At 42.0% G+C, this 25246-nt stretch overlaps 1 protein-coding gene across 2 annotated transcripts in view; it reads right to left on the reverse strand.

The window, feature by feature from the left end:
- Map2k5 (mitogen-activated protein kinase kinase 5) overlaps positions 1 to 25246 on the reverse strand; it is a 251656-nt gene that overhangs the window by 19259 nt on the left and 207151 nt on the right. For both annotated transcript variants that reach the window (XM_048332406.1, XM_048332405.1), the window contains 2 exons: positions 16080 to 16141; positions 13351 to 13396 (listed from right to left, as the gene is read on the reverse strand). In XM_048332406.1, coding sequence (XP_048188363.1) covers positions 13351 to 13396; positions 16080 to 16141 — 108 coding nt within the window. The remainder of the gene's footprint in view (positions 1 to 13350; positions 13397 to 16079; positions 16142 to 25246) is intronic.

Consider the following 25246-nt stretch of genomic DNA (forward strand, 5'->3'; position numbering starts at 1 on the left):
ACTCGGTCCTAGGAACTCACGTCTTATGTATAAACTATTGTCATTCACACTGACAGGTCACAAGTGGATGAAGTCACAGAATGACCTTTAAGAGGAAGTCACCAACCCAACTGAAGCCAGCCTGGGAAGGAGGCTATGCGCTTGGGTCCTGGAGGCTGAGTAGGAGTTCACCACGTGGATGTGGGCACTAACATCCCCGGCTCCTGGCAGAAGAACAGCAGGAACATAAGAGAACTTTCCGGGTGTCTGGCCGTGGCTAGAACTTAGGAGCACAGGGCTGGTGTAAGGGGGTGGCCAAGGCAAAGCTCGAGGGCCTTTGGTAACACTCACATTTTATCTGGAGTGGCTGCTTTATCTTCATTCTCCTGCTAAACTGCAGGCTGGCTGGGGTCGGGACCAGGACTGCAGGTAGAACTGAGGCCAGAACATGGAAATGGCACGTGTTCACTGAAGCGCGTTTTTGCTATGCCCAGAGTGTTTTCTCCCGGTCTCGTGGCAGAGAAAGTTTCTGAAACACAAGTCTAGGCTACACATGCAGTGGGTTCTAACTGGGCCGGCTTGGAAAGCCACGCTCATGCCGGCCTTTGGTGCTTAACCCATTTTCCACGTGCTGTGCGATGGAGCACAGGGGCTGGAGGCGGCTGTCCTCACACAGGAGAAGAAGGCGGGGCCCAAGCTCTGCTGACCTCCCAATGGGGGAGGAGCTTGGCTTTTTTTTCTGGAGAAAGAACCTTCCAGCACAGAGCCAATGCCACTGGCTTCTCCAGTTGCAGTTTTCCAGGATTGCTGAGTTTTGCCTTCCCTGGAGTTAGAAAGTATTCCAGAGGCTTAAAAAAAAATCATGTTTAATTTAAAAATTAGAAACTGGAGCAGGCTGTGAGCACAGGGGTTGATTGAAACAAAATTTAAATTCCTGTCAAGCCCATTTAAACACGGGGGCCCTTCATAGACAATTAGCTGCTCCCTGTGACTGCTGAATAAACCCAGGCCTGGTCACTGTGAGGAGAGAGAGGCCTGCTGTGAGGGGCTGGGAAAAAAATTAACTAAAATCAGGCTGTATGAAATATTTAGCCTTCCAGTATATCACAGGGGTTTGCAAGTGTAAACAAGACAAAAATCGATTCCTTGGTGCCCTCAAATCAATCCCCCAAAATGGGTAGGGCATCTGTTTCTGCTCAATTTTGTTTACATCGGCAGATTTGCCTTAATTGCAGTTGTTTATCTCGCATTGTCCCTGGGGCCCTAATCTCTGGATTACTAATACTTAACACTCATTTCACATCTAAAGCTACTTCTAATCCTCAACAGGTTTGGAGGGGGCCTCTTAAAATGACCGAATCCGCAGAGGCAGGAGCCACAGCCTCTTTGTGAAAGGCACATTTTCCTTTCTGTTCCAGCTGGGTCCAATCATCACCAGGGCCGGCTGCAACAAAGGTGCTAAAAGGCTGTTCCACAATGACTGCTGCTCCACTGGGGGTTCAGGGGATGAAAAAGAGCTTTGATGGAAAGAGCTGAACAAGAGGCTAAAGCAGTCCAGCCAAATAGAGTTACTGTCATAATCAAATGCTGTCAATCACAATGAAAATCCAATTAAAAATGTCTCAGCACAGCCCTCTTAAGTGGAAAAATGTACCCTATTTATACAAATTTTTGTCAACTCCACACTGATCCCACAATTAGAAAGTCCTGCTATTATATTAATTGGAACCCCCCCTCTCCATTCCTCCCCACCCTATGAGAAGAGACACAGCCCATTGGGAAGCCTTTGAAGGGAGCTGAGACACACACACAGGCTATTGGTATACAATTAAGAGTTAATCGGGTTACGTTTGAAAATTCCATTTTTATTTGTGTCAAGGGAACCTTTGCGTGAATAAACGGAGGATACCTATTCTCCAAGTTGAGAATCAGTGACCATTTATACTGAGAGAACAGAGAAAATGGCAAACCAGGAGACTGGAAAGAAACTAGACCATGTTCAGGCAAATGTCTCTCAGTAGACTGAAGCCTAATGTTTAATTCTAATCTTGAAAATTAAATAGGGGACGGAAGGCCCAAATGCTTTCTGCAGTCTCTAAATGGCCACATGAACCTCAAATTATCTGCAGGCAGATTTGCCGCCGCCCCAAAGAATGCATGTATCTAAAGTCACATGACTCAGGATCCCCAAAGATCTCTCTCAAAACTGCTACAAATTAAAAAGCAAACAACCCATTAAACAAATCCAGCTGGTACAGCGGTAAATAGGAAACTTGTAATATTTTTTCCAGCTTCTGACATTGCTGGTTAGAGTCATTAATAACTAATAAGAATTGTTATCTTTTAGTGGTGTACACTCACAAGAAAACAACTTCGCTACTTTCAGCATCAATTCCCAACTCCCAGGACCTAGGCTTTGAAATCTTTTTATGTTTTCCCCTCAAATCATCAATGTCTCCAGTCTTTTCCAACATAACCCACCATAACCCAAAAGCTAGGCTGACAAAGACCTTGGGGACCCCTGCCATCCGTCTAACCAAGAGAAGACGGCATTGGGTGGGTGGGCTCCTCTAGTTGACCAATGACCTCTTGCACTATTAAAGGCTACTAATGTGTGTGTGTGTGTGTGCGCGCGCGTATGTACGCGTGTGTTTGATGTGTCGGCATATAGTGCTGGGGATCAAACCCCAGACTTTTGTTTTTTTGAACCTGTACTGGGGCTTTTGCTATCGCTTGACTTTTTTCACTCATGCCAGCACTCTACCATTTGGCCACACCTCCAGTTTGGTTTTTGTTGGCTAATTTGGAGGTAAGTCTCACAGCTTTATCTGCCTCAATCCTCAGATCTCAGCCTCCTGAGTAGTTAGAATTATAGGCATCAGCCACCGGTGCCTAGCTTCTTTCCTGCTTTAAACCCCTCAGATGAATCTGGTGAGCTTCCAGGGTTAAGAATCACTGGGCTGGGGCTGGGAATATGGCAAGAGCGCTTGCCTCCTACACATGAAGCTCTCGGTTTCATTCCCCAGCACCACATAAATGGAAAACGGCCAGAAGGGGCGCTGTGGCTCAGGTGGCAGAGTGCTAGCCTTGAGCAGGAAGAAGCCAGGGACAGTGCTCAGGCCCTGAGTCCAAGGCCCAGGACTGGCCAAAAAAAAAAAAAGAATCACTGGGCTGTATGGGATCAACTCTAGATAGAAGATGAAGATGCCATTAGGGGGTGTTCCAACTTAGATTCAATACATTCTAGAGGTTTTAAAAAGGAAAGCAAGCTCTGCATAGGGGAACACTGTAGGAAGAGCTTCACGAAGGGAAGAGCCAGGCACTGGTGGCGCACGCTTATAATCCTAGCTATTCAGGAGACTGAAATCTGAGGATCAAAGTGGGAAGCCAGCCCTAGCAGAAAAGCCCATGAGATGCTTATCTTCAGTTACCCAGCAAAAAACTGGAAATGGAGGCATGACTCAAGTGGTAGAATGACAGCTTTCAACAAAAAAGCCAAGCCAAAGTGCCGAGTTCCTGAGTTCAAGCCCCAGTATTGGAACAACAACAACAACAACAAAAAAAAAAAAAAAAAAAAAAAGAAAGAAAGAAAGAAGGGGAAGGAGGTAAGGCCTTGCTGGGCTGGCACCACCCAAAGAGCAAAAATCATGATGGCTGATTGGTGTCCACCGAGCAAACAAAGTGTGACAATCACAAAGATCTACTTCAGGTCACAACAAACCCGCATTACTCCAAAGAGGAGCTCGGTGGCTCCACTGAACTTCATCTAACATAAGTACGCTCTTCTTGTGGGCTGTGAGTGCTATACAGCCTCACTGAGTCCTGAAACGTGATGCTGGGAAGATGACAGATTCATGAAACAAGACAAAAAGCATTGCAGGTGTGAGTTCAAACTGCAGACTTACACCAACAAATCATTACCACCTAAACTGCAGGATGGAGGAAGAAAGTTATCCTCAATTGGGAAATTAGAGCTGTCGGATCCATGATCAAGGAAAAGCTTTATCCATCCGTTTTGCTAGCCATGTGCATGTATACATACACACACACACACACACATACACAGGTAATTTATCTGTTTAAGTCTCATGAAAAAAGTAAGCGGTCACATCTAAGGAAAAACAAAGCCTGTTTTCTGGGGTTATAATCTGTCTGTTGTTGCTGAAGTGCTAACATGTCATCAAAAATTCAAATTAAAGCTGTCTGATATGGTGTGATCTCAAGCATGCAGACAGTGACTCATTGTGATTATGTGCAATTAAAAAGCTAACATCGACTTCTGTACTGGTGGATTCCTACTTATAGGCACATAAACACATTATTTTAATGGGCTTCAGAACTTGAGGGGAAAAATCCATTCTATGCTGTCAACTGGACCCTAATATAGGGCTCTCACATTCCTGTGATGATTTCTGTACTTAAAGGCACTCCAGGCAGGACTTTTTTCTGGAACTTCTGGGTGCCCTGGCTGATAAGCTGTTTTGTATGTGCCTCTAAACAAACAACACAAAACAAAAATGATGTCTTCAAGAGAGTATAGTCTAGCTAGATGCAGTGGCTCAAGCCTGTAATCTCAGCTACCGAAGAGGTAGAGAACAGGAAAATCAGGATCTGAGGTCAGTCAGCCTGGTGAAAAAAGTTAGCAAGATTCCTCCATCTCAATGAACAAACAGAACGTAAGTATGAGGATGGTTATCTTTGAGTCCTATCTAGGTGAAAATTCAAGACCCTACCTAAAAAAAATAAGATCAGTAAGTAACAAAATAATAAAAAGCTCAAGTGATGGAGCACCTGATTAGCCTACAAATTCAAGGCAAAGTTCAAACACTAGTACCAACACACACACACACACACACACACACACACACACGAACAAAGGGTAGCTAGACACACATGAATCTGGAAGGTTCTTTTTAAAATATATTGTATGTGGCCAGGCATGTGGTTCAAACCTGTAATCTCAACACTGAGACAGGAGTATTATGAATTCAAGTTCAGTATAATAAGACTTTGTCTCAAAAAACAAAATAATGGCCAGGTATTGGTGGCTAATGCCTATATTCCTAGCTACTTAGGAGGTGAAAGTCAGGAGGATTGTGGTTTGAGGTTAGTCTGGGCAAAAAGTTCAAGAGATCTCATCTCAACCAATAAGTGTCAGCCCAGCCATATGGGAAGCCGCGGTAAGGGAGGATTACAGTTCCAAATCAGTCAGGGCAAAAATGTTCATGTCGCCAGGCTCTGGTGGCTCATGCCTGTCATCCTAGCTACTCAGGAGGCTGAGGTCTGAGGATTGTGGTTTGAAGCCAGCCTGGGCAGGAAAGACTGTGAGACTCTCTTATTTCTACTTAACTACCAAAAAAAAAAAAAAAAAAAAAAAAAAAAGAAGAAGAAGAAGAAGCGGAGTTGTGACTCAGGCGTTAGAGAACTAGCCTTGAGCAAAAGAAGCTCAGAGCCAACAGTAGGCCCTGAGTGCAAGTCCCCACACTGGCACACCCACGAAAATGCGTCACGTTTTCCAAGCATAGAGGTCCCTGACCTCAGGCAAGAAGACTGCGTGAAGATCCCTGCATGCCTTGGATCCAAATCATCAGAAACATGACCCTGGTACTTTCAGGAGGCCGTGACAGGTAAGAAACCTGTCTACCTTTCTTTTAACCACAAAGAATTCCACTCTCTGAGGGTAAGCCCTTCTTCACCTTTCCATCTGACTTCAATAAGACTTGCATATGGCTTTGTTTCCTGCCTCCAGAAAGCCTTGGCCTCATCTTTGCTTAGAGCAGCTCCTCATTACTAACATTCTCTCTACTACAATAGACTGAATAAAAACCATCTTCTTAAATGTCCAGTGTATTGTCTTTCACAGTCATCATAAAGTTTGGCTTTAGTAAAAGCAAACCAAGTCAGGAGCCAATGGCTCCCATCAATTATTATAGCTATTTAGGAGGCTCAGATCTAAAAATTGGAAGTTTGAAGCCAGCCTGGGCAGGAACATTTGTGAGATTCTTATCTCCCATTAACCAGCAAAAAGCCAGAAGTAGAGCTGTGGCCCAAGTGGTAAAGTGCCAGCCTTGACGAAAAACAACAACAACAACAAAAAAACCCTAAGGGATAGCACCCAGTATAAGCCACAATACTGGCACCAGAAAACAAAACAAAACAAAGCAAACTATGCCATGTGGTATGAACACCAAAGTCACCTGGGACTTCTGCTGGAAAGATAAAAGTCAAATGTGGTGGTTCTGTCACTTATTAAAAGGAACCACACAGATGCTCACCTTATCATAGACCTTGAGTAACTGAGAGAATAACCAAGCAAACTATTGGAAAATGTAATTATAATCAGGCTTGGGAAGGCAAAAAAGTGATCAGTGACAATTTAACTTAGAGGAGTGAAACAAGTTAACATCTCCTTGAAAGTCATTAAATGCTAAGCAGATTTTTCTAGAGCAGTTTGACATTTCTTAGCCCCCAAACATGACCATCTCTCATACAGAAAGTCTTCACTAGGAAATGATGCCTACAAGTTTGTAGCTGTTGGGAGTACATGGAGAAAAAAATCCAAAAGCACTATCTTTTTTTGGTGCTCATACAGGGGCTTGAACCTGATCAGGGTCAGGGAGCTGTCCCTTAGCTTTGTTGCTAATGCTAGCTAGCACTCTACTATTTGGGCGGCAGCTCCCCTTCCAGCTTTTTAGTGGTTAACTGGAAATAAGAGTCTTAAGCAATTTTCTGCACAGGCTCGCTTCAAACCTTGGTCCTGAGTAGCTAAGATTAGAGGCATGAGCTCAAAACCATTATTTTGATTATTACTGACACCCCTTCTTCTACACCCATACCTGCTTCCAGTATTCCAGTCCTACTGTATACTTGCTTTCTAGGTGAAACATTAAATTTCCGTCACAAACTGTACCGTATGCTCCTTGGGAGCCTGAAAAGAAAGCCCAATGTGAGGAAATGCGAAACGAGAATGCCCTGCTCTGGAATGTACAAGAAAATGCACAAAATAACAGGCATTATTAGAACCCATGTTTTTAAACAATTACCAAAGCAGTGTAGTAATAGCATAAAGACAATTTCTGCGCCAGCTTGTTTCTCTGAAATTCTCTCTGCCACTGAACAGCTAGAACAGATAATAACTATTAGTAAATCAAACTCCTCTGCAATATCCAGCTGTGCCTCACACATTTACATACAGATAGAATGGGTATATGTTTTTAATATGTATGGGATACGTACTTTTCCCACAGCCAAAGTGTGTGCTACAAAGGAGGAGGAGAATGGGAATCGGATCAGCATGAGATAATAAAGTGGCCTAGATAAAGTATTAGCCAGCGATTGATCTCAAACGGGGATGCTGCTACTTCTGACCTGATTACTTACTATGCATGGATTCCATTAAATAGAGCTTAGACTTGGGAAGCTCCTGGAAATACTCTAAATGCATAGAAGGATCGACAGCACTTGGGGCCCAAATTGTAACTGTGTAGATGCCTGGGGCCCTCAACCTCCCTGCGAGAACCAAAGCCCTCATTTGGGACAGGCTGGAAGGTTAAAGGGCTGCCTGACAGCTGGTGAGAGCCCTGCTGAGCCCCACGAGGAGGGTCCTCCCCTCCCCTCCCCCACGTCAAACACACACCTTTTGAGAATGACTGCCCCCTCCCAAGCTAAGCTGCCTGTCTCCTTCCCACACGGAGCTCTCAGCAACAGAAGGGGAACGAGGGGAAGGTGTTTAACTATCATTGAAGATCATAGTCAACCTTTGAAAAACTGACAACAGTCAAGAATTCCATCTTTCAGAAAAAAATGCCAGCCTCCAAATGCACACGTGATTTTCCCATGTCATTTTATGGAGACGAACAGACTTTCCTGAAGTTGAGGACATCTGAGCAGATCCAGTGCACCCCTCTGGCGTGGCTTAGCAGAAGGGAATGGGTCCTAAAAAAGGCTTTCCCGGGCTGGGGATATGGCCTAGTGGCAAGAGTGCTTGCCTCGTATACATGAAGCCCTGGGTTCGATTCCCCAGCACCATATATATAGAAAATGGCCGGAAGTGGCGCTGTGGCTCAAGTGGCAGAGTGCTAGCCTTGAGCAAAAAGGAAGCCAGGGACAGTACTCAGGCCCTGAGTCCAAGGCCCCGGACTGACCAAAAAAAAAAGGCTTTCCCTGCTAAGTCAAAACTGACCTTCGCAACCAAAGAAGCTGGCAAGTAATTCTTTGTGGCTTACCAAAACAAATGACTTATCCAGTAATGTCATCCTTTCTCTTTAATTAAACAAACCTAAAAATATAATTTGAATAGCAAAATCAGACTAGAAACCCTACCTCAATGCTCCCATCTCAGGCTGTCTATCCTTGAGTTTAAAAAAACCCGATTTTTAACATTCTGATCATTGACATTATGGGGATAATTCTCTTCTTGTTGCAGTCACATCGATCTTTTTGGCTGGAGAAGCTGCCTTTCCTCACATACGCCGATACATGTCTGTGGCTACGTTAAGCCTGATGAACATTTTTATCTGAACTGCTTCAGAGTTCCTACTGCCTAAAATCTTTCTTTGAAATTTGTTGGTACCAGACCAAGTTGTTCAACAGTGAAATCATTCTCACAGGAGCGAAAGGGGTGTGTATGTCTGTATGTGTGTATGCACCTGGTTGGTGTCACACCTGTCTGATGTGGAGTTTAAACAGAACCCTTTAGCAATAAACCTATTTGTTTTTGAGAGAGTTCAGGAAAGGCCACACGTCTCAGGTGTTGGGCTTCTCGGTACTTGAATGGGAAATGAATTTCAAGAGAATTCATTCAAGGTCAAAGGTATTTGTGGTTGTGTGTTATGTAGCTACACTGTGCTGCTTCATGTGGTCAAAGTCTCAGACGTGGACACCACGGTTCCTTCTACAGGCAATCTCTTTAAACACTGCCTGGTTGCTAGCAAGTATGTTACCTATATGGACCTCACCTGTGTGAGGCTGAAATTCCACTGGGTCAGCGGGCTAGGCATCAGCAGGCACTCGAGGCCACTCAATACTCTGAAAAGGTCTACTGTCTACTCACATTTAACTCTGTCCATCCTGCTTCCTAGACACAAAATAGTCCCTACAAAAGTCTCTATTAATATTCAATCTGTCCATTAAGGGCACTTCCCAATTGCTTCCTCCTGCATATGACTTTTCCCCAACCCCCAAATGGATCCCCATAGAACTCTGCAGCTCCTTTTTACTTGGGTGGGTGAGGGGACAGTACTGGGGCTTGAACTCAGGGACTGGGTGCTGTCCCTTAGCATTTTAGCTCAAGTCTAGTGCTTTACTTCTTTAGCCACAGCTCCATTTGTAGCTTTTGGCTAGTTAATTAGAGATGAAGAGTCCTGCCCAGGTGGTTCTGAAGCATGAATCCTCAGATCTCAGCTTCCCGAGTAGCTAGGACTGATTACGGGCAGAAGCCTGTAATCACAAGCCACTGGTGCCTGGCTTGTGTAGCATCTATGTAACAACTGTTTCATTCTAGCTGTTTGTGTGTCATGTCATATTCCCCGCAAGACTATGTAGCTTATTCTCCACATCTTCTGCTGGGCCTAGTATAGGACTTCACACATAGTGTTCTATAAATTCAATCATTTCTCTGATCCTAAGATCTCTTAAGAGATGCAACATGCCTGTAATCCTAGCTACTTAGGAGAGTGAAATCTAAAGATCAAGATTCAAAGCTAGCCCAGATGGAAAAGTCCTTGAGACTCTTCAGTTAACCACAAAAAGCTGGAAGTGGAGATGTGGCTCAAGTGATAGAGCACCAGCCTGAAGCAAAAAAAAGCCAAGTGAGTTCATGAGACCCCGAGTCCTACTCCCAGTACAAGCATAAAGAGAAACAACGAAATGATTATATGATGACAATGAATTCTTCATGTAGCTTAATGGTTGCATACCAGAAAACCACTGATTCATAGAGTCCTTGGCTTTTTCAAAAGTGTGAATGGTAAGAGAATTTAATTTCTTGGTCCAACTTTGTAAGATTTCCACTTAGATATAACAACTAATAGCAAATAAAGAGCAAATACACTAAGTAGAAGGAATTGCATAAAGTATTAAAAAATTCTAGCACTGGGGATTTCAATGATGTTAAGTTTAACCTTGAGTTTTACATTTCATCTTCAAAACCACATGGCCAATGGTGTTAAGGCTTGATGTTGGGTATCTGGGTATATGCAGTGACTACCTACCAAAAAAACGACAATCTGAGTATCTGCTAGGTGCATGGCCCAGACCCAGGAGTCAGGATGACTTGCCCATCCTGAATTCTGATTTGGCTGGGGCATGCTGTGTTCACCATTCAGAAGTTCATTTCAGAGTTTCCAAATGGTGAATCTATAACTCTCAGTGTGTCTACCAGATTCCGTCTCATTTTCTTCTTTCAGTTTGGAAAATGCAAACCCACAGGGAAACCTTGACAATTTTGAAGGCCTCACAGCTGATGCAGCCCAAACTGTGCTGCCCATGTTGGTACCCCGCTGGCTGGAGATACAGCGCTTGGGAGATAAACTGCTCCTTTTGCAAAAGGCACAAGCCCCCACCCACAGTGACAAATGGGCTCTACAGTTCATGCATTCCAGAGGCTCTCAGCTTCCAGATGGGAGCACCATCAAATAGGTTGCAGGCAGAGAGGGAAGAGGAAAAATTAAAGCCATTAATATGCTGGAAGGAATAAAAAAAAAAACACAACAAAAAAACGGGTTCCTTAAGACTAGACTCTTAGGATGTAACTCAGGTTCAAGGCAAGGGAGACTCCACTTTCTTTACCATGTCCTATTGAGTCCAATCTTTTGGCCAACAGCAGGTCTTGACTATAGCATCCCCCCCCCACACACCCATTGTTTCCTGTCTCCTCATAGAGCCCTCAGCAAATAAGGGTGCCCTGCCTCAGTCCTGATATATCTCTGGGAATAAATTCAATTCAAAACCAAACAGTCAGTAGTACTAGAGATGGTGACAAATTAAGTATAGGTTGGTGTTTCCTGTGACTACAATTTTTTATTGTGTTTTATTGATTTATTGGTATTTGTTAATTAAGAGTGTGGGACAGCACACACCAGGGTATAAACACAAGTCCCTCCCCTTCCTCCTTTCTCACATAGACATGATACTCATGTACACTCACACACTTGCTTTCAAGGCATTGAAAGTACTCACCCTTCAGTCTTTATGACTTGCCACCTGGAGAGGTGTTCCTTATCCCCCCACCCCTCATCCACAAACATTTATGGTGTATGCATGATTTGAAGATGTTTTATTTATAAGTGGCCAACTCATTGCAGCATTGAAACATGAATTTCTAAACAGATATCTGTTTTATGAAACTCTATTCCTTTGTTTTAATAGCCGAGTTATCCAGCCATAGCACAATAATACAAAAGGTAAACAGGTCTCCATTTCTAGAACCTGTTCCAAGTTTTCTCAAATGTGACTAACTGCAAGAATTTCTTAGCTATTAAAGAAACAAAAACAACAAAAAACCCCAAACAAATGACTCCTGCTCCTAAGCCCCCACACATTTATTCTAGATGTGAGGCCTATATGGTTCTAAACGGGAGAGGCTTCAAGGGTGAACTTTAACTTGAAATTACCTGGAAAACTAAGGTTTTGCTCCAAAGGTATAGCATGAAGGCAAAAGAAATACCCATCTGAAAGGAACTTGTGATACAAAAGGGAAATTCATATTGTACACAAGTTTGGGTGCATAGAGTGTTTTCTGGGATAGAATAACAAGAATGAAAACTTCTAAACCAATATATGTAAAGTGCTTGTTGTTTACTTAAAGAGGTGAAAGAAAGCCAGCTGGGATTTGCTCTGACTGCAACCATCTGAACAATGGCATGCAAAAAATTAGAAACCTGGGGCTGGGGATATGGCCTAGTGGCAAGAGCACTTGCCTCGTATACATGAAGCCCTGGGTTCAACTCCCCAGCACCACATATATAGAAAATGGCCACAAGTGGCGCTGTGGCTCAAGTGGTAGAGTGCTAGCCTTGAGCAAAAAGAAGCCAGGGACAGTGGTGTTCAGCCCCTGAATCAAAGGCCCAGGACTGGCAAAAAAAAAAAGCCTAGACTTTACTTATGCTATTTACTATTATTTCTTAATAAAACTGTAAGTAATTCACCAGTTATTTAATTCTTATTTACTAATGCTCTATCCTAACTCATTCTAATAGATCATGCACTGTCAGATCTACTAAATAAATGACCATTTGGGATTTGTTCTGGAGCATCTCTTTCTCTCCCTGATTGAGTTAAAACAACAACAACAACAACAACGAAACAAAACTGTCATTTGCAATCAAAGAAAGCTGCCTTGGAGCTGAGAACACAGCACCAGCTAGCTGCCTTGCAGGGTCTCTTTCTGATGCAAGACCAAAGATTCACATTAACTTGATCTTTTGCAGCCTGTCTAATTTCATTCTGCATGAGTCATACAGGACTCCATGCCACATTCAAAGTTTTCTTTCTTTCTTTTTTTCTTTTTTTGCCAGTCCTATGCCTTGGATTCAGGGCCTGAGCACTGTCCCTGGCTTCCTTTTGCTCAAGGCTAGCACTCTGCCACTGGAGCCGCAGTGCTACTTCTGGCCGTTTTCTATATATGTGGTGCTGGGGAATCGAACCCAGGGCTTCATGTATATGAGGCAAGCATTCTTGCCACTAGGCTATATTCCCAGCCCCATACATTCAAAGTTTTCAATGGAACTGAACTGAAAACTTAGCATGTCCTCTCTGTTACTAGACCTCTGACTTCTTAAAGGCACTGGGAGCAATTGGAGGGTGCAGAGTGGCCTGCATCGAGTTTGTGACCTTTGAGCAATGCAAATGAAGAGTTTTGCATTAATTTTCAATATGCTGGTGGGTTTTTCACAAAGGAACACTGTAATCTAAGAGTTTTACCTTCAAAATCATTAGCCTGAATGAAGTAAATAATGTTGCCTTTACAGAACCTGTGGATACTGAAGAGCTCATACTGGGAAGCTGAGCTGTGGCTAGCGTGGTAGAACATCTTCAGTAAAAAAAGCCAAGTGAGAGTGTGAGGCCCTGAGTTCAAGCCCTAGCACCTGATCAAGATGTATTTTTCTCATAAACTGACATGTTGAATTAAAACCCCTTGGTACAGCTACTTAAAGATAATAATAAGAATGTTTAAGGGTAAAAGAATAGTTTAAGAATAATTTTACTTGTAACTCAGTCATTGAGTCATATAATTTATATATATACACAAAAATAAAAACACCTTTGTCCGATGTCCTAATGCACGCACATAAAAAATCATACTGGTCTTTTAAACAAAATGTTAAATATATAAAAGGAGAATCCTAAAGGTAACTAAACAAATTTACTCACCATCAATTCCTCAGGTGCTGGCCTTTCTTTTGGCTGTTTTCTCATGCTGTGGTAGAAAAAAAAATGTATCTCCATCATTTGCAAATTTTTAGTGTTAATTTCTACCACTATTTCCCCTCAGATATGGATGTTTTAAAAAAAATCCATCAATTCAATTTTTTGGCCAAAGTATAAACATTATCTTTCCTTTATAATGGTTTTTAGAAATCAGGTTTCTGGGGACCTTCTGAATCACAAAGTTGTCTCCTTTTTTTTTTTCAAAGTTAAACAATATACATAATGAATTTAAATTTATTCGAATTCTACTTTGGAAATTAAAAAAAAGCATTAATATTCTTTTCCTGATTTAGTTGGTCATTTGTTTCAAACTTAAATTCAGGAAACTATTTACTTCTCTTTTTTGGTAAATGGAATAATACAATAAGAAGTGTAATTAATTGTTAAGTCAAATAAAAAAGATGTTATACCTCCACTAAAACAAGCAGTATATAAAGGAGTTAGGCATCTATATAATGCTACAAAATTACAAATGAGTCTTTATATAACCTTGGCTTTCACTGATCAGGTATGACGAAAATTGCTAATTTTTTCAACAGCTCTAGGACAGCTAAGTTTGTTTAAGCAGCTTTAAAGAATCACATTTCTCGTGCAAAATATTTGTCTCCCAGTAAGGTGTAATTGTGGCTGGTGTGCTTAGCTATGCAGAGGTGATCGTGGCTGGCTGCCTACCTGATGGCAATTTTCATTCTACACTCAGAACATCTGTGGGATGAAGTCACAAACAGACCGCTGCTTTGATCACTTGGAAAAGATCACAGAGGCCTTTTTATACAAGGGACCCTCTAACGAGCAAATGAAAATCCTTCACGTCATCTCTGAATTTGCTGACAGTACTTTTATTTTTAAATAGCGCGATTTAATGATCATTTGGCAAACAAGAACCGTAGTTATGAACCATTAATGACATGGAGGACAATTGCTTTCCCTATAAATAACCATATGCACCTCTCAAATACAGTTTCCATTAGCAAGTAATTCAAGCTGTCTCGCTAGTGGAGTTGGTAACAGTCCCAATTTGACATTCCAAAGTAGTTCTATCTCTTGGGAAAACAAGAGATTTGTTTCATTTTTGTTTTGGCTTGACAACCTTGAAAATTTCAACAGAGTTTATCCCTCCCTTCCTCTCCATAAAACGTATACATAGCAGCAGATTACTTTTTTGGATAGTAGGGTGATAAAGCCTTAACCACGTCTCCCCCTGGCCCATCTCAGACCACACAGAGAGATTCCATGACGGGTGTCACAGATCCATGTCCCACGCCAGTGCCAGCGTTTGGAGCGGGTGATGCCTAGACCAGGGATCCAGGCAGCAAAGGAATCATAGTTTGTTCTCCAATCTTTGCCTTTCACAGGGATGCCTCTGAGTGTTTTTAGGAATTCCAGTTAAAGGAAAAAGAGAGGGATAAATATGTTTCTGTATAATGGCACCTATGAGCTTCAAAACAGCTTGGCATTCCCGTGTTCAACCAACATGTATGTTTTTTTCAGAACAAATATAGAATAGTATGTATTTTAAATAAACAAGATAAAATGTTAAAAAAATTTAAACTAGGGGGTAATTTCTCCTCCATATATATTCCCCCCTGTGGAATATAAACTGTGTGCGACATTTTTATTAAGCGGTAACATATTACACTTAGTCAAAAAGGTGATAAAGCTTGACATTTATATTAAGGAATATTTCTTGGTCTCACTTTGGCTGGATTGTGGGGGAGGGGCAGTGCACAGCCAGTCCTGCTTAGCAAGGACCCCCGACTGTGCCACCTCCCTGTACCCCGGGCTTCTTATGGAATGGCCTGCCAGCCTCCTGCACTGGCTGGCTGACTGACAGGGTGCAGAAAGAAAGACTTCGGGGTAGGAGGAGACTCACAGTGGCTGATGGGTCATGTCTCCTGCTTGAGGTCCGGTTATTTCGGAGCTGCCAATTTCCCCCTGTCTCCTGGGTAACATCCCCATGCAGGGGTGAGGGGGAGGGCAGGGGAGCCGCGGGCCTCCCAGGACCCGGAGAGGGGATGGCGACACAAGGGCTAATGAAGGAAAGAGGCAGAAAAATGCCTGTTTCCTCAGGTATAAAATGATAAGGGGTTACTTCAAGGCTCTGAAGGCCCCCTTGACTTAAATCCTGGGGTACCTGCCAGGTCCTTACAGGCTGAAATGGACTCAGATTTCCCAATATCAAAATTCAGTGCAAGGGATGACCCCAATATCACGTTTAAAATATAACAAAGATAAAAGTTACTGAAGAATCCAATGAATTAATAAACTGTGTTGCTTCCACTAAGTGACAGGCAGCTTTATGGATAACTTGATATGACATTAATAAAAATAAGCTTCACATGTTTGTTTAAGAGTAACTATAAAATTGCGTATTTCTGAGAAAAAAAAAAGATTAAGAAAATGGCAAGAGTGCCTGCTCAGAGAAGGAAACTGATTTGTGGTTTATTAAAAAGCAAAAGGGGCCTCCAAAGTATGTTTATGAACCTTTGTGTAAATAATGTTTACATCATTTAAACCATTTCTTGGGCTTTGCTGCCCCATCTGCCCAGCCGCTCCGCCTCCCCCAGTCCCTCTTTCTCCAAAAGGAAGCAGGGAGAGCCACAAGGTCTCCCGGAGTTAATGGCATGTATCATTTACATTGAGGGCAGGGCGTGCTTTGCGAACTAGCTCACCACTGAGTGATGAAATGTACAAATGGCTCAGAGAACTCTCCAACCGGAAGGACAGGCGAATCCTAGGACGGAGGAAAAACAAGTCACCAAAAGTCACAACAATGCCCCTTTCTTTTTTTTCTAGTTCACAATCCTCCCCCACCCCCCACCCCATTGCCTCAGAGAAGCAGTATAAAGTCGAACATAATGGTGACATAAAGGCCTGGTCCAATTAAAAAGACTGGCGCTTCCCTCTTCCACACATTTCGGTAAAGATGCCAAATTCCAAGCCACACATTTTACAATGGTGAGAAACATGAGAGCAAAGAGGGAGGGGAGGTGGAGAAAGGACAATGATAGCCACAGGGTAGGAAGGAAGGTAGGGAAAGTGTAAATGAGAAATTAATGATTATTTAAGTAACACACAAATGGTCTTGTAATTAACAAAGAGCTGTGAAATTATTCTTTGTTGACCTTTGTTTCCTTTCCTGGATTTGCTATTTATTTACACTTTCTTATTTATTTACATTTCTTTACATATTTAACTGCTTTTGATTGTTAGCTCTTTAGGAACAAGTCATTTTTCCCCCCTTTATAAAAATTTCAGGCCTTCATGGGAGAAGTTTTTTTCCTGAAAAGGAATTTTGGCCTGTTTGTCAGCTGAGGCCAAGTCATCGTTATCAGAAAGCTAGTGAATTAAAAGTACAGTGAAAAATTTCTACCTCTACACCAAACACAACTGGGGAGGATCTGGGAGTCACTCATCAGAACACAAACTACATGGCAACCAACAACACAGGGAGCGAACCCCATTACCATGCGCAAAGGAAAGCTTTAAGAATTTAGGAGTTTTTCCAAGAATGACAGAGAGTGCCACTGTGTTTATAGTGTAACAGCTCAGGATGTAATGAAATTACACTGCAGAGTACTTTAACAGTCATCTCATTAGACCTACAGTTGGAACAAGAGAGCCACATAAAGTAGGCAGCTGCAAATGACTCCATTCTCATCTATTCTCATTTGCTATTAAAAATACCTTTCGGCGGCTTTTTTTCCTCCCTGACATCCCTACACAAAGTGCCCTGCAAAGTATGATACATGCACCTATTTAAATTAACAAAGGAATGACTTATTTTAATCTCACTGTGCTTTGGAGTGCTTTGGCCATTTGGATGAGCAATATATCATTACATACAACCTTCCAGCGCTGCAGGCTAGAAACTCAGAGCATGCAGCATTTGGTAGGAGCCAAACAATTTCTCTAGCACACAACTGTGTCAAATGCATGCATGTATTCATTATTGAGAACGAGAGGAAATAGCTTTGATGTAGTGGAAAAAAGAAGATGATAAAAGCACCTCTACAATATGTGTGTCATTATCAATGGTGGCAGATAGATACAATTGCACAGCCTCCTATGTGATTAGTAAATATACATATAATTGCTGTGGCCAATTATCAGAAAAATGAGATCGGTAATTACAAGACAGAAAATTAACTAGAACTCTTATTAAGGCTTTGTTTCTGATTCAAACAATTGGAAATGGCTGGAAAATGCAATGAAATAAAAGGAAATGGGCAGGGGGTGGGGTCAAAGCAGCCAAAAAGAATTAAACAAAAAAAAAAAAAAAAGAAGAAAAAAATCATGAAGAGATTGGGGGAGAAAAAGGCATATAAAAATACGTAGTGACTTTTCCATATCTATTCCTTTTGAATCTACTCTATTCATCGAGAGGAGGGGATGCTGAATAATTCTATACTTACATTCTCATTAGTAAAGAAAAGTAAAGAAAGGAGAGAAAAACAAAGCAAAATGGAGGTAAAGTAAAATCTTTCCAAGTTCTAAGGATTATATGCAGACTTAACATAGAGAGAATATGAAAAGCAGGGTACTGGAACATTGTACCCAAAAGAAACAAGGCACACAATAACATGATGACTCCTCAATAAAGGTAGTGGAAAATAGTCACAAGTGCCACTGATTTGAAGAGCAAAAATAAAACCATATAAATTTCAGACCTGGCCTGCTTGAAGAAAGCTGTATGGATCACCCAAACTGTGAGAGTCTACAAGGCTCAGTTCAAGAAATGATATTTAACTGTCACAAAACAGTGAAAAGGCAGTTCACCTGATACAGAGAGCAAACCCATCACCATTTGCAAAGGAGCTTTTCCAGTCACACAATCTGAGGTGCAAAAGTCATGGATTCCCATCAGTTAGGAAGCTACTGTAAGCCATTAAAAACAGATTTCCTTTTCTCTCTCCTTTTCCCTTCCCTTATCTTCCTTTTTCTCTCTCCCTTCTTTCCTTCCTCCCTTCCTCCCCACCCCCCCCTTGCCTTCTTCCTCTCTCTCTCATTTTATTTTCTAGGCTTGAACTTGGGTCCTGGGCACTACTGTCCCTGAGCCTCTTTGTGTTCAAGACTAGTGCTCTACCACCTGAGCCACAGCACCATTTTTCCCCTGGCTTCTTCTGAGTAGTTTCATTGCAGATAAGAGTCTCATGGACTTTCCTGTCCAGGCTGACTATGAACTGATATGAGGCTCTCAGCCTCCTGAGTAGCTTGGATTACAGGTGTGAGCCATCGGTGCCCAGCTTCTTTCTGTTCAGTGTTAGCAATGTCTGAATAGCAGGTGTTTTTATATGCATTATTTAGGAAAATAAAAGTCTACTATCATAGCCTGGAGCTAATAGCCCACAAATGTCATCCTAGCTACTCAGGAGGCTGAGATCTGAGGATCACAGTTCAAAGCCAGCCTGAACAAGAAAGTCCATGAGAATCTTAACTACAATTAACCAACAAAAATCTGGAAGTAGAGTGGTGAGAAGTTCAAGCTCCAGTAGAACAATCCCCCCTCCCCCACACACCCTGCTGTCTTCATGTGGCTGAATATCTACCAAGATAATTAAAATTCTGGACTGGCTTTCTACAAGGAGTTTGTACAAAAACATCATGGTAATATGGGTTTCATTTCAAAGTATGACACCAAAAGTAAATTAATGAATTATAAATAAACCAGGCAATGTGACGAAGATGTCATTTTATCATGAATGAGAAGTAAAATGAAGAAATGTGACATCTTGCAAGAGTAGTTAAATTTTATTTAAGACCAGATATTATAATCTGTTAAGTTTCTCATGTTATAAAACTTAAGAACACTGGGTGGTACCCATGAATAATTTATTTCACTTCTGAAAATACCATTCCAAGTTGACTTTGTAGAACTCCTCTCAGTGATGTCTGAAAAGAATCACTTCTCCAAATGCAGGAGGAAGCCAGGCACTAATGGCGCACACCTGTAATCCTAGCTACTCAAGAGGCTGAGATCTGAGAATCACAGTTTGAAGCCAGCCTGGGAAAGAAAGTATATGAGACCTTTATCTCCAATAAATCACCAAAAATGATGGCTGGGAATATGGTCTAGTGGCAAGAGTGCTTTCCTCACATACATGAAGCCCTGGGTTCAATTCCCCAGCATTACATATATAGAAAACGGCCAGAAGTAGTGCTGTGGCTCAAGTGGCAGAGTGCTAGCCTTGAGCAAAGAGAAGCCAGGGACAGTGCTCAGGACTGGAGTCCAAGGCCCAGGACTGGCCAAAAAAAAAACAAAACAAAACAAAACAAAAAAACCCAAAAATGAAAACAACACCCCCCCCCCCAAAACTGAAAGTGGAGCTGTGTCTCAATGGTAGCGCACTAACCTTGAGCAAAAAGAAGCTCAGGAATAGTGCTCAGGCCCTGAGTTCAAACCCTAGGACCATAACCACCACCACCAACAAAAAGCAGGAGGAAAGCTGAGTCTCAAGTGCAAAATGGCAGCTCTCTTTCCATTCAAACTTCCCTGTCTCTTGCATGCTCAAGGAATATTCTGAAATACAGAAGACTAACCAATCAAGGGATGATCAAAATAACACACATAAAAGCTGGTGCCAGTGGCTCATATCTGGAATCCTAGCAACTTAGGAGGCTAAGATCTGAGGTTTGAAGGCAGCCGGGGCAGGAAAATCTCTGTGAGATACTTACCTCCAATTAACCACCTAAAAGCCGGAAGTGGGTCTTCAACACACACACACACACACACACACACACACACACACACACACACACACACACACACGTGTCTTCTGAGCTGGTTGCTCCTAGCTACTCAGGAGCTGGCTGAGATCTTAAGAACACGGTTCAAAGCCAGACTGGATAGATACATCTGAAACTATTAACTCCAATCAACCAGCAAAAAAGCCAAAAGTGGAGGCATGGCTCAAGTGGTAGAGTGCCAGACTTGAGCAAAAAAAAAAAAAAAGAAAAGAAAAAAAAGAAAGAAAAAAGCTAAGGGACAGCACTTGGGCCCTGAGTTCAAGTCCCAATATTGGGAAAAAAAAGTCCTCTGTGACATAAAAAAGTCCTTGTGGGTTCAAGTAGGATGGAAGAATGCATTTCAAAAGCATTAATACAGATTGAAGAAGCAGTTACAATAGTAACTCTCTGTACTGGCTGAAACTAGCTCAACTGTTAATAAAAGTCACTCTCAGTAAGACCCTTGATACCATACTTCACTATAAGGGCTTTCTCTAATGCATTTCTGTTGAACTTCTAAACACAGAGGTATGGAATGAAACAGTGGACACAACCTTAACCAAAAGCTTAACCTGAGACTCTAGCCCTAAATCAACTTTATAGAGTCCTGCACACAAGCTGGACTCTGTTACCGAGCAGGCAATTATTACATAAAAATAGCTGCCATAAAGCATCTCAGTAAGCAATTCTAGTCATGCAGGAGGACAGTCTCCAAGTCTCAGAGGTTTTGGTAACTACCTGGTCAGCCCCTTTCTCTAAACAAGTAAAACACAAGCACTTCGCATGCCAGAGAACAGCAATAGACAAGGGGGAAAATGTTTGAGTGATGCCTTTGCCTTGTGAATAATGAACAGTTCAAGAAGGTCAACCCATTACAATTGAAACTGTTTAATTATTAATTATGCACAATCTATGAGCAAAAGGACAAGTTCAGAATGTTTAATGGATGCTAACTTCAACTGGACTCTCTCAGGGTATTTTGTTATTAGCACTTGTCAGCAAGGAACTCAGGCATAAAAAAAGGCAAGCAGCAGAAAATCTGACTCTGTGTTGTGCATGTGTGTGTACCTGCTCAAAGAGGTGGAAGAGGGAGGCAGAAGGAGGTTTAAGGAGCTGCCACTAGCTCACATGCAGAGCGGGTTTGCAGGGAAGGTCCACTTTGAGACCCCAAGGGCAGGCAGGTGAGCTACATACTCCAAATACAGAAAAGTCCCCATGAGAAAAATGCTTTAGAAATGACTTCCTTAAAAAGGGGCAAGTGCAATCATCATATTCAATAGACAGTCAATGTGAAAACGAAACTAGGTAAACAGGGAACGAGTGGGGCTGGAAGAGATGGGGAAACGATGGAAAGGGTGACATTGATCAATAGGCAGTGTACTCACAAACTGACAGGTTGAACTGATACCCCTTTGTAGAACTACTTACAAATAATAAAAACTAAAAAGAAAAAGGATAACATTATTTAAAAGGGATAAATATGGGTATATATGTGTGTGTGTACACATACACACACATTATTTTTACAAGGATCCAGGTCCATAATGTTTATTAGCAACAGTGTCCCCCACCCCACCACATACAAACAAGTGTATGTATCACAGTAAAATATGGACAAGGTCAGTGGTTTGTGTGTTGTGGTAATGTCAGGCTCCTGGTTGTGGCGTTGTACTGTATTTATGAGATGTTACACTGGGGTCAAGTGGGCAGAGGGTACCCAGATTTCTCCATGGTCTCTTACCTACAACTGTATGTAAGTCAATCTAAAATTATGAGAGAAACTTAAAAAAGACACAGGACAGGGGCAGAACACTGCTTTGTATGAGGGAAAGGCTTAGTAAATGTACACAAATGGAAAACAACTTACGGGAGCTTTGCTTAAAAGTACTCTTAAAGGACTCCAGTCTGTCATTAATTCATAATTAAGGATGACAATGGAACTTGAAAATGATGTGGTGATGAATTCAGACACTGGTAAACAAAACCATAAAACACCATATAAAGTAATACAGTATTTGCTCATTCATTCAATGTTTTTCTTGAGTACCTACCATGTGACTGACATGACAGGCTAGTACTTCATATCATCAACGAATTTGTATACTCTTCAGACAGATGAAATCTGAATCCCTAAGAAATGGCTCTGTATGATGGAGAGATGTCCACATAACAGAGCCAATGCGGGGTGCTCAGGCTGTACCCGGGAGCCTCAAGGTGGGGTGCTCAGGCTGTACCCAGGAGCTCCAAGGTGGGGTGCTCAGGCTGTACCCAGGAGCCCCAAAGGTTCCATTCAAATATGACTCTACAAAGGAGAGTGGTGGGAATTAAATTTTGGATTTTTGGAGCATGGCAAATTTAAAGTGTCCATTTCTAGATTTTTCTGCTGTCAAGCTCAAGCTAACAAGTAGTTAGTATCAAAGAATCACATGGAATACAAATACTGAGAGTTGTGCTCCATCTTTTAAAATCAAGGGTTTGGTTTTGTTGCTGGGACCAGACTTGAACTCAAGAGCCTTGTGCTCATGCTCATAGGCTGGTGTTCTATCACTTGAGTCATGCCTCTTGCCTGGCTTTTTGCTAGTGAGTTGGAGATGGAATCCCACAGGCTATTCTGCAACGGCTAGCTCTGAATCGCAGTCCTCTAGGTCTGAGCCTCCTGAGTAGCTTACACACCTGATGCCTGGCTAAAACCAAGTCTTTTAATCCAAGTTTGATGGTCCTAAGGTTTGAACCAGTCCTAGGTACTGAAGTTGATGTTAATGTGCAAAGCAATCTTAGAGAGCACTCCATTTCTATTCATGATGCTGAGATCAAAGGTCATGTGCAATTCTAGCAGCTTCAAGTCAGGCACAACTGTGTTTTGCCTGTCAGACTCCAACTTGTGGGTTTTTTTGTTGTTGTTGTTTATTTGCTTTTGTCTTTTAGTGAGATTGACAGCAAAGTTTATTAGAAAAGGATATACTTTCAGTACACTGACAGTGGGTCATCTCTAGGGTGAGGATGACCCCAAATTGTTTTCTTGATCACTGTCTTAAAGTTGCATTTTTATGACAACTAGCAGAATTCATAAGGAAAATCCAAGCTCTGCTGAGAGAGCCAAACTAGCTTTTTTAAAAGAGAAAATTCAAACAACAAAGGAGAGGAAAAGGAGGAAGGAAGGGGGAGGGAGGGGAGAGAGAGAGGGAGAGAGAGGGAGAGAGAGATTGAGATTTTTAAAAATATCTGCACAGAAGCTAAACTACGAACCTAAAACTATGTGGCCAGAATGTAGTTCCTTGTTAGATTCTGGAAAATAAGCTAAGTTTTGGTATTTCAAAAGTCCCTCATGCTTCACATGTGTATGCTGTCACAGAGTGTACCCTGAGAAAGGGCAGTCACATCTCCATCTCCTCAGAGGGAGAAAGGTGGGAAATGGGGGAGGGATACATCTGGCCAGTATGTGAATGAGTCAGCCTTGCTTAAAGATATAAATTGTAACCCCACAGCAGAGCACTGCAAATTCAATCAATGCTTGGTAAACACGGAAGAGTTTATTTAATAGCTTGGGCAGTTCTTGGCATTAAGTACATTTTTAGTTCATGATGCAGATGGTCCTGGATCACTCCTGGGAAGGTTGGGGACCATGCTGGGGGCGGGGAGGAGTAGGCTCTGGGGTTAAGAAGGCCTTCCGATGACATCATCAGAGAAGAATGCCCAGCTGGAGACAGGGAGAGTCCTCCTCCTGCTCATCCTACTCCACATCAAGCGGAGAGCAGAGAAAGTGAAAGATGATTCAATTTCCACACTGGGTCACCCCATGCTTTGGGTTGCCAGATGTAATAAATTACACATGTGGGCATTTTGGTGTGAAGTTCTGTCTGCTGGGTCTAGGCTGACAGTAGCAGCTCATTTAACTTGTCTCAGATGGGCCTGGAACTAGGGGCTAAAGGCCTGAATTTCTGCCACTGAAATATCCACCCTACCCATAAACCTTTCAGTCAAGGAGAACCAGCTGTTAGCCAAGTGAACATCACTACCAGATGGCTTATTAAAACAACAACAACAAAAAGAAATCCACCAAATATAAATGAACAGGTCTAAAGGAATCTGTCTCTACATAATTGAAATCTGAAATCAGAGATGTTTTTTCCCCTTCCTATTTTCTTTTTCTCCTAAATATATGTATTGGAAAATTTTCAATCAAACTCTTCATTTAGTTACTTATTTCACTGTCATGGACAAAAATTAGATTTAGAGGTTTTTCTAAACATATGGCAAATATCTTGGTGTTATATAAGAATTCTTTGAAACTAGGTGGGGGGGCGGTCTGGGTGCTGGGGGCTCATGCCTTAATCCTAGTTATGCAGGAGGCTGAGATCTGGGGATCCCAGCTTGAAACCACCTGGGTAGAAGAGTGTTTAAGGCTCTTCTAACTCTAACCTAAAAAGCTAGAAGTGGAGCTGTGGCTCAAGTGGTAGAACTCCAGCTTTGAGTGAAAAAGCTAAGGGAAAGCACCCAGGCTTCGAGTTCAAGCCCCAGTACACACAGACACAGAGACACAGACACACATACACACACAGAGAAGGGGGGAACTGGAAAAAGACTAATCTTTGACACCATATTTATGACTGATTCCTTAGCAAGGCCAACTATATCTTTTCAGAGGTACCTATGTGCCACACAGTCTCTCTCTCTCTCTCTCTCTCTCTCTCTCTCTCACACACACACACACATTCACATGTATTTCCCTTTGCAGTGGTTTAAGCAGAACAGAAAAAAATTACTTGTTTAATACCAAAGGAATTTCATTTACAAAAGTAAAATTCGTTATTGTCTTCTTTTTCTTCTGTAGCTTCCCGATGCATTTCTATCCCCTTTTCATAAAACACTGCTGCAAATAATCAAGCATGACCATTGACATCCACAAGATTGAATTTAGGAACCATTAAATGAGCTCACCCTCGTGGGAAGTCTCCTGCTCAGGCTGGTCTAAAGGTAATTATTCAGCAATTCCTACCTGTGGTTTTACTTTGTCCCTATATAGTGTTTGAATTTCATACACTGGTAAGGTTAATCTTTTTTTTTTTTCCTTCAGGAAAAGTCCAGATACACATGTTAGACCCAGAACCCAAAT

Source organism: Perognathus longimembris, chromosome 23 (assembly GCF_023159225.1).
Source record: "Perognathus longimembris pacificus isolate PPM17 chromosome 23, ASM2315922v1, whole genome shotgun sequence".
NCBI classification, from domain to species: Eukaryota; Metazoa; Chordata; class Mammalia; order Rodentia; family Heteromyidae; genus Perognathus; species Perognathus longimembris.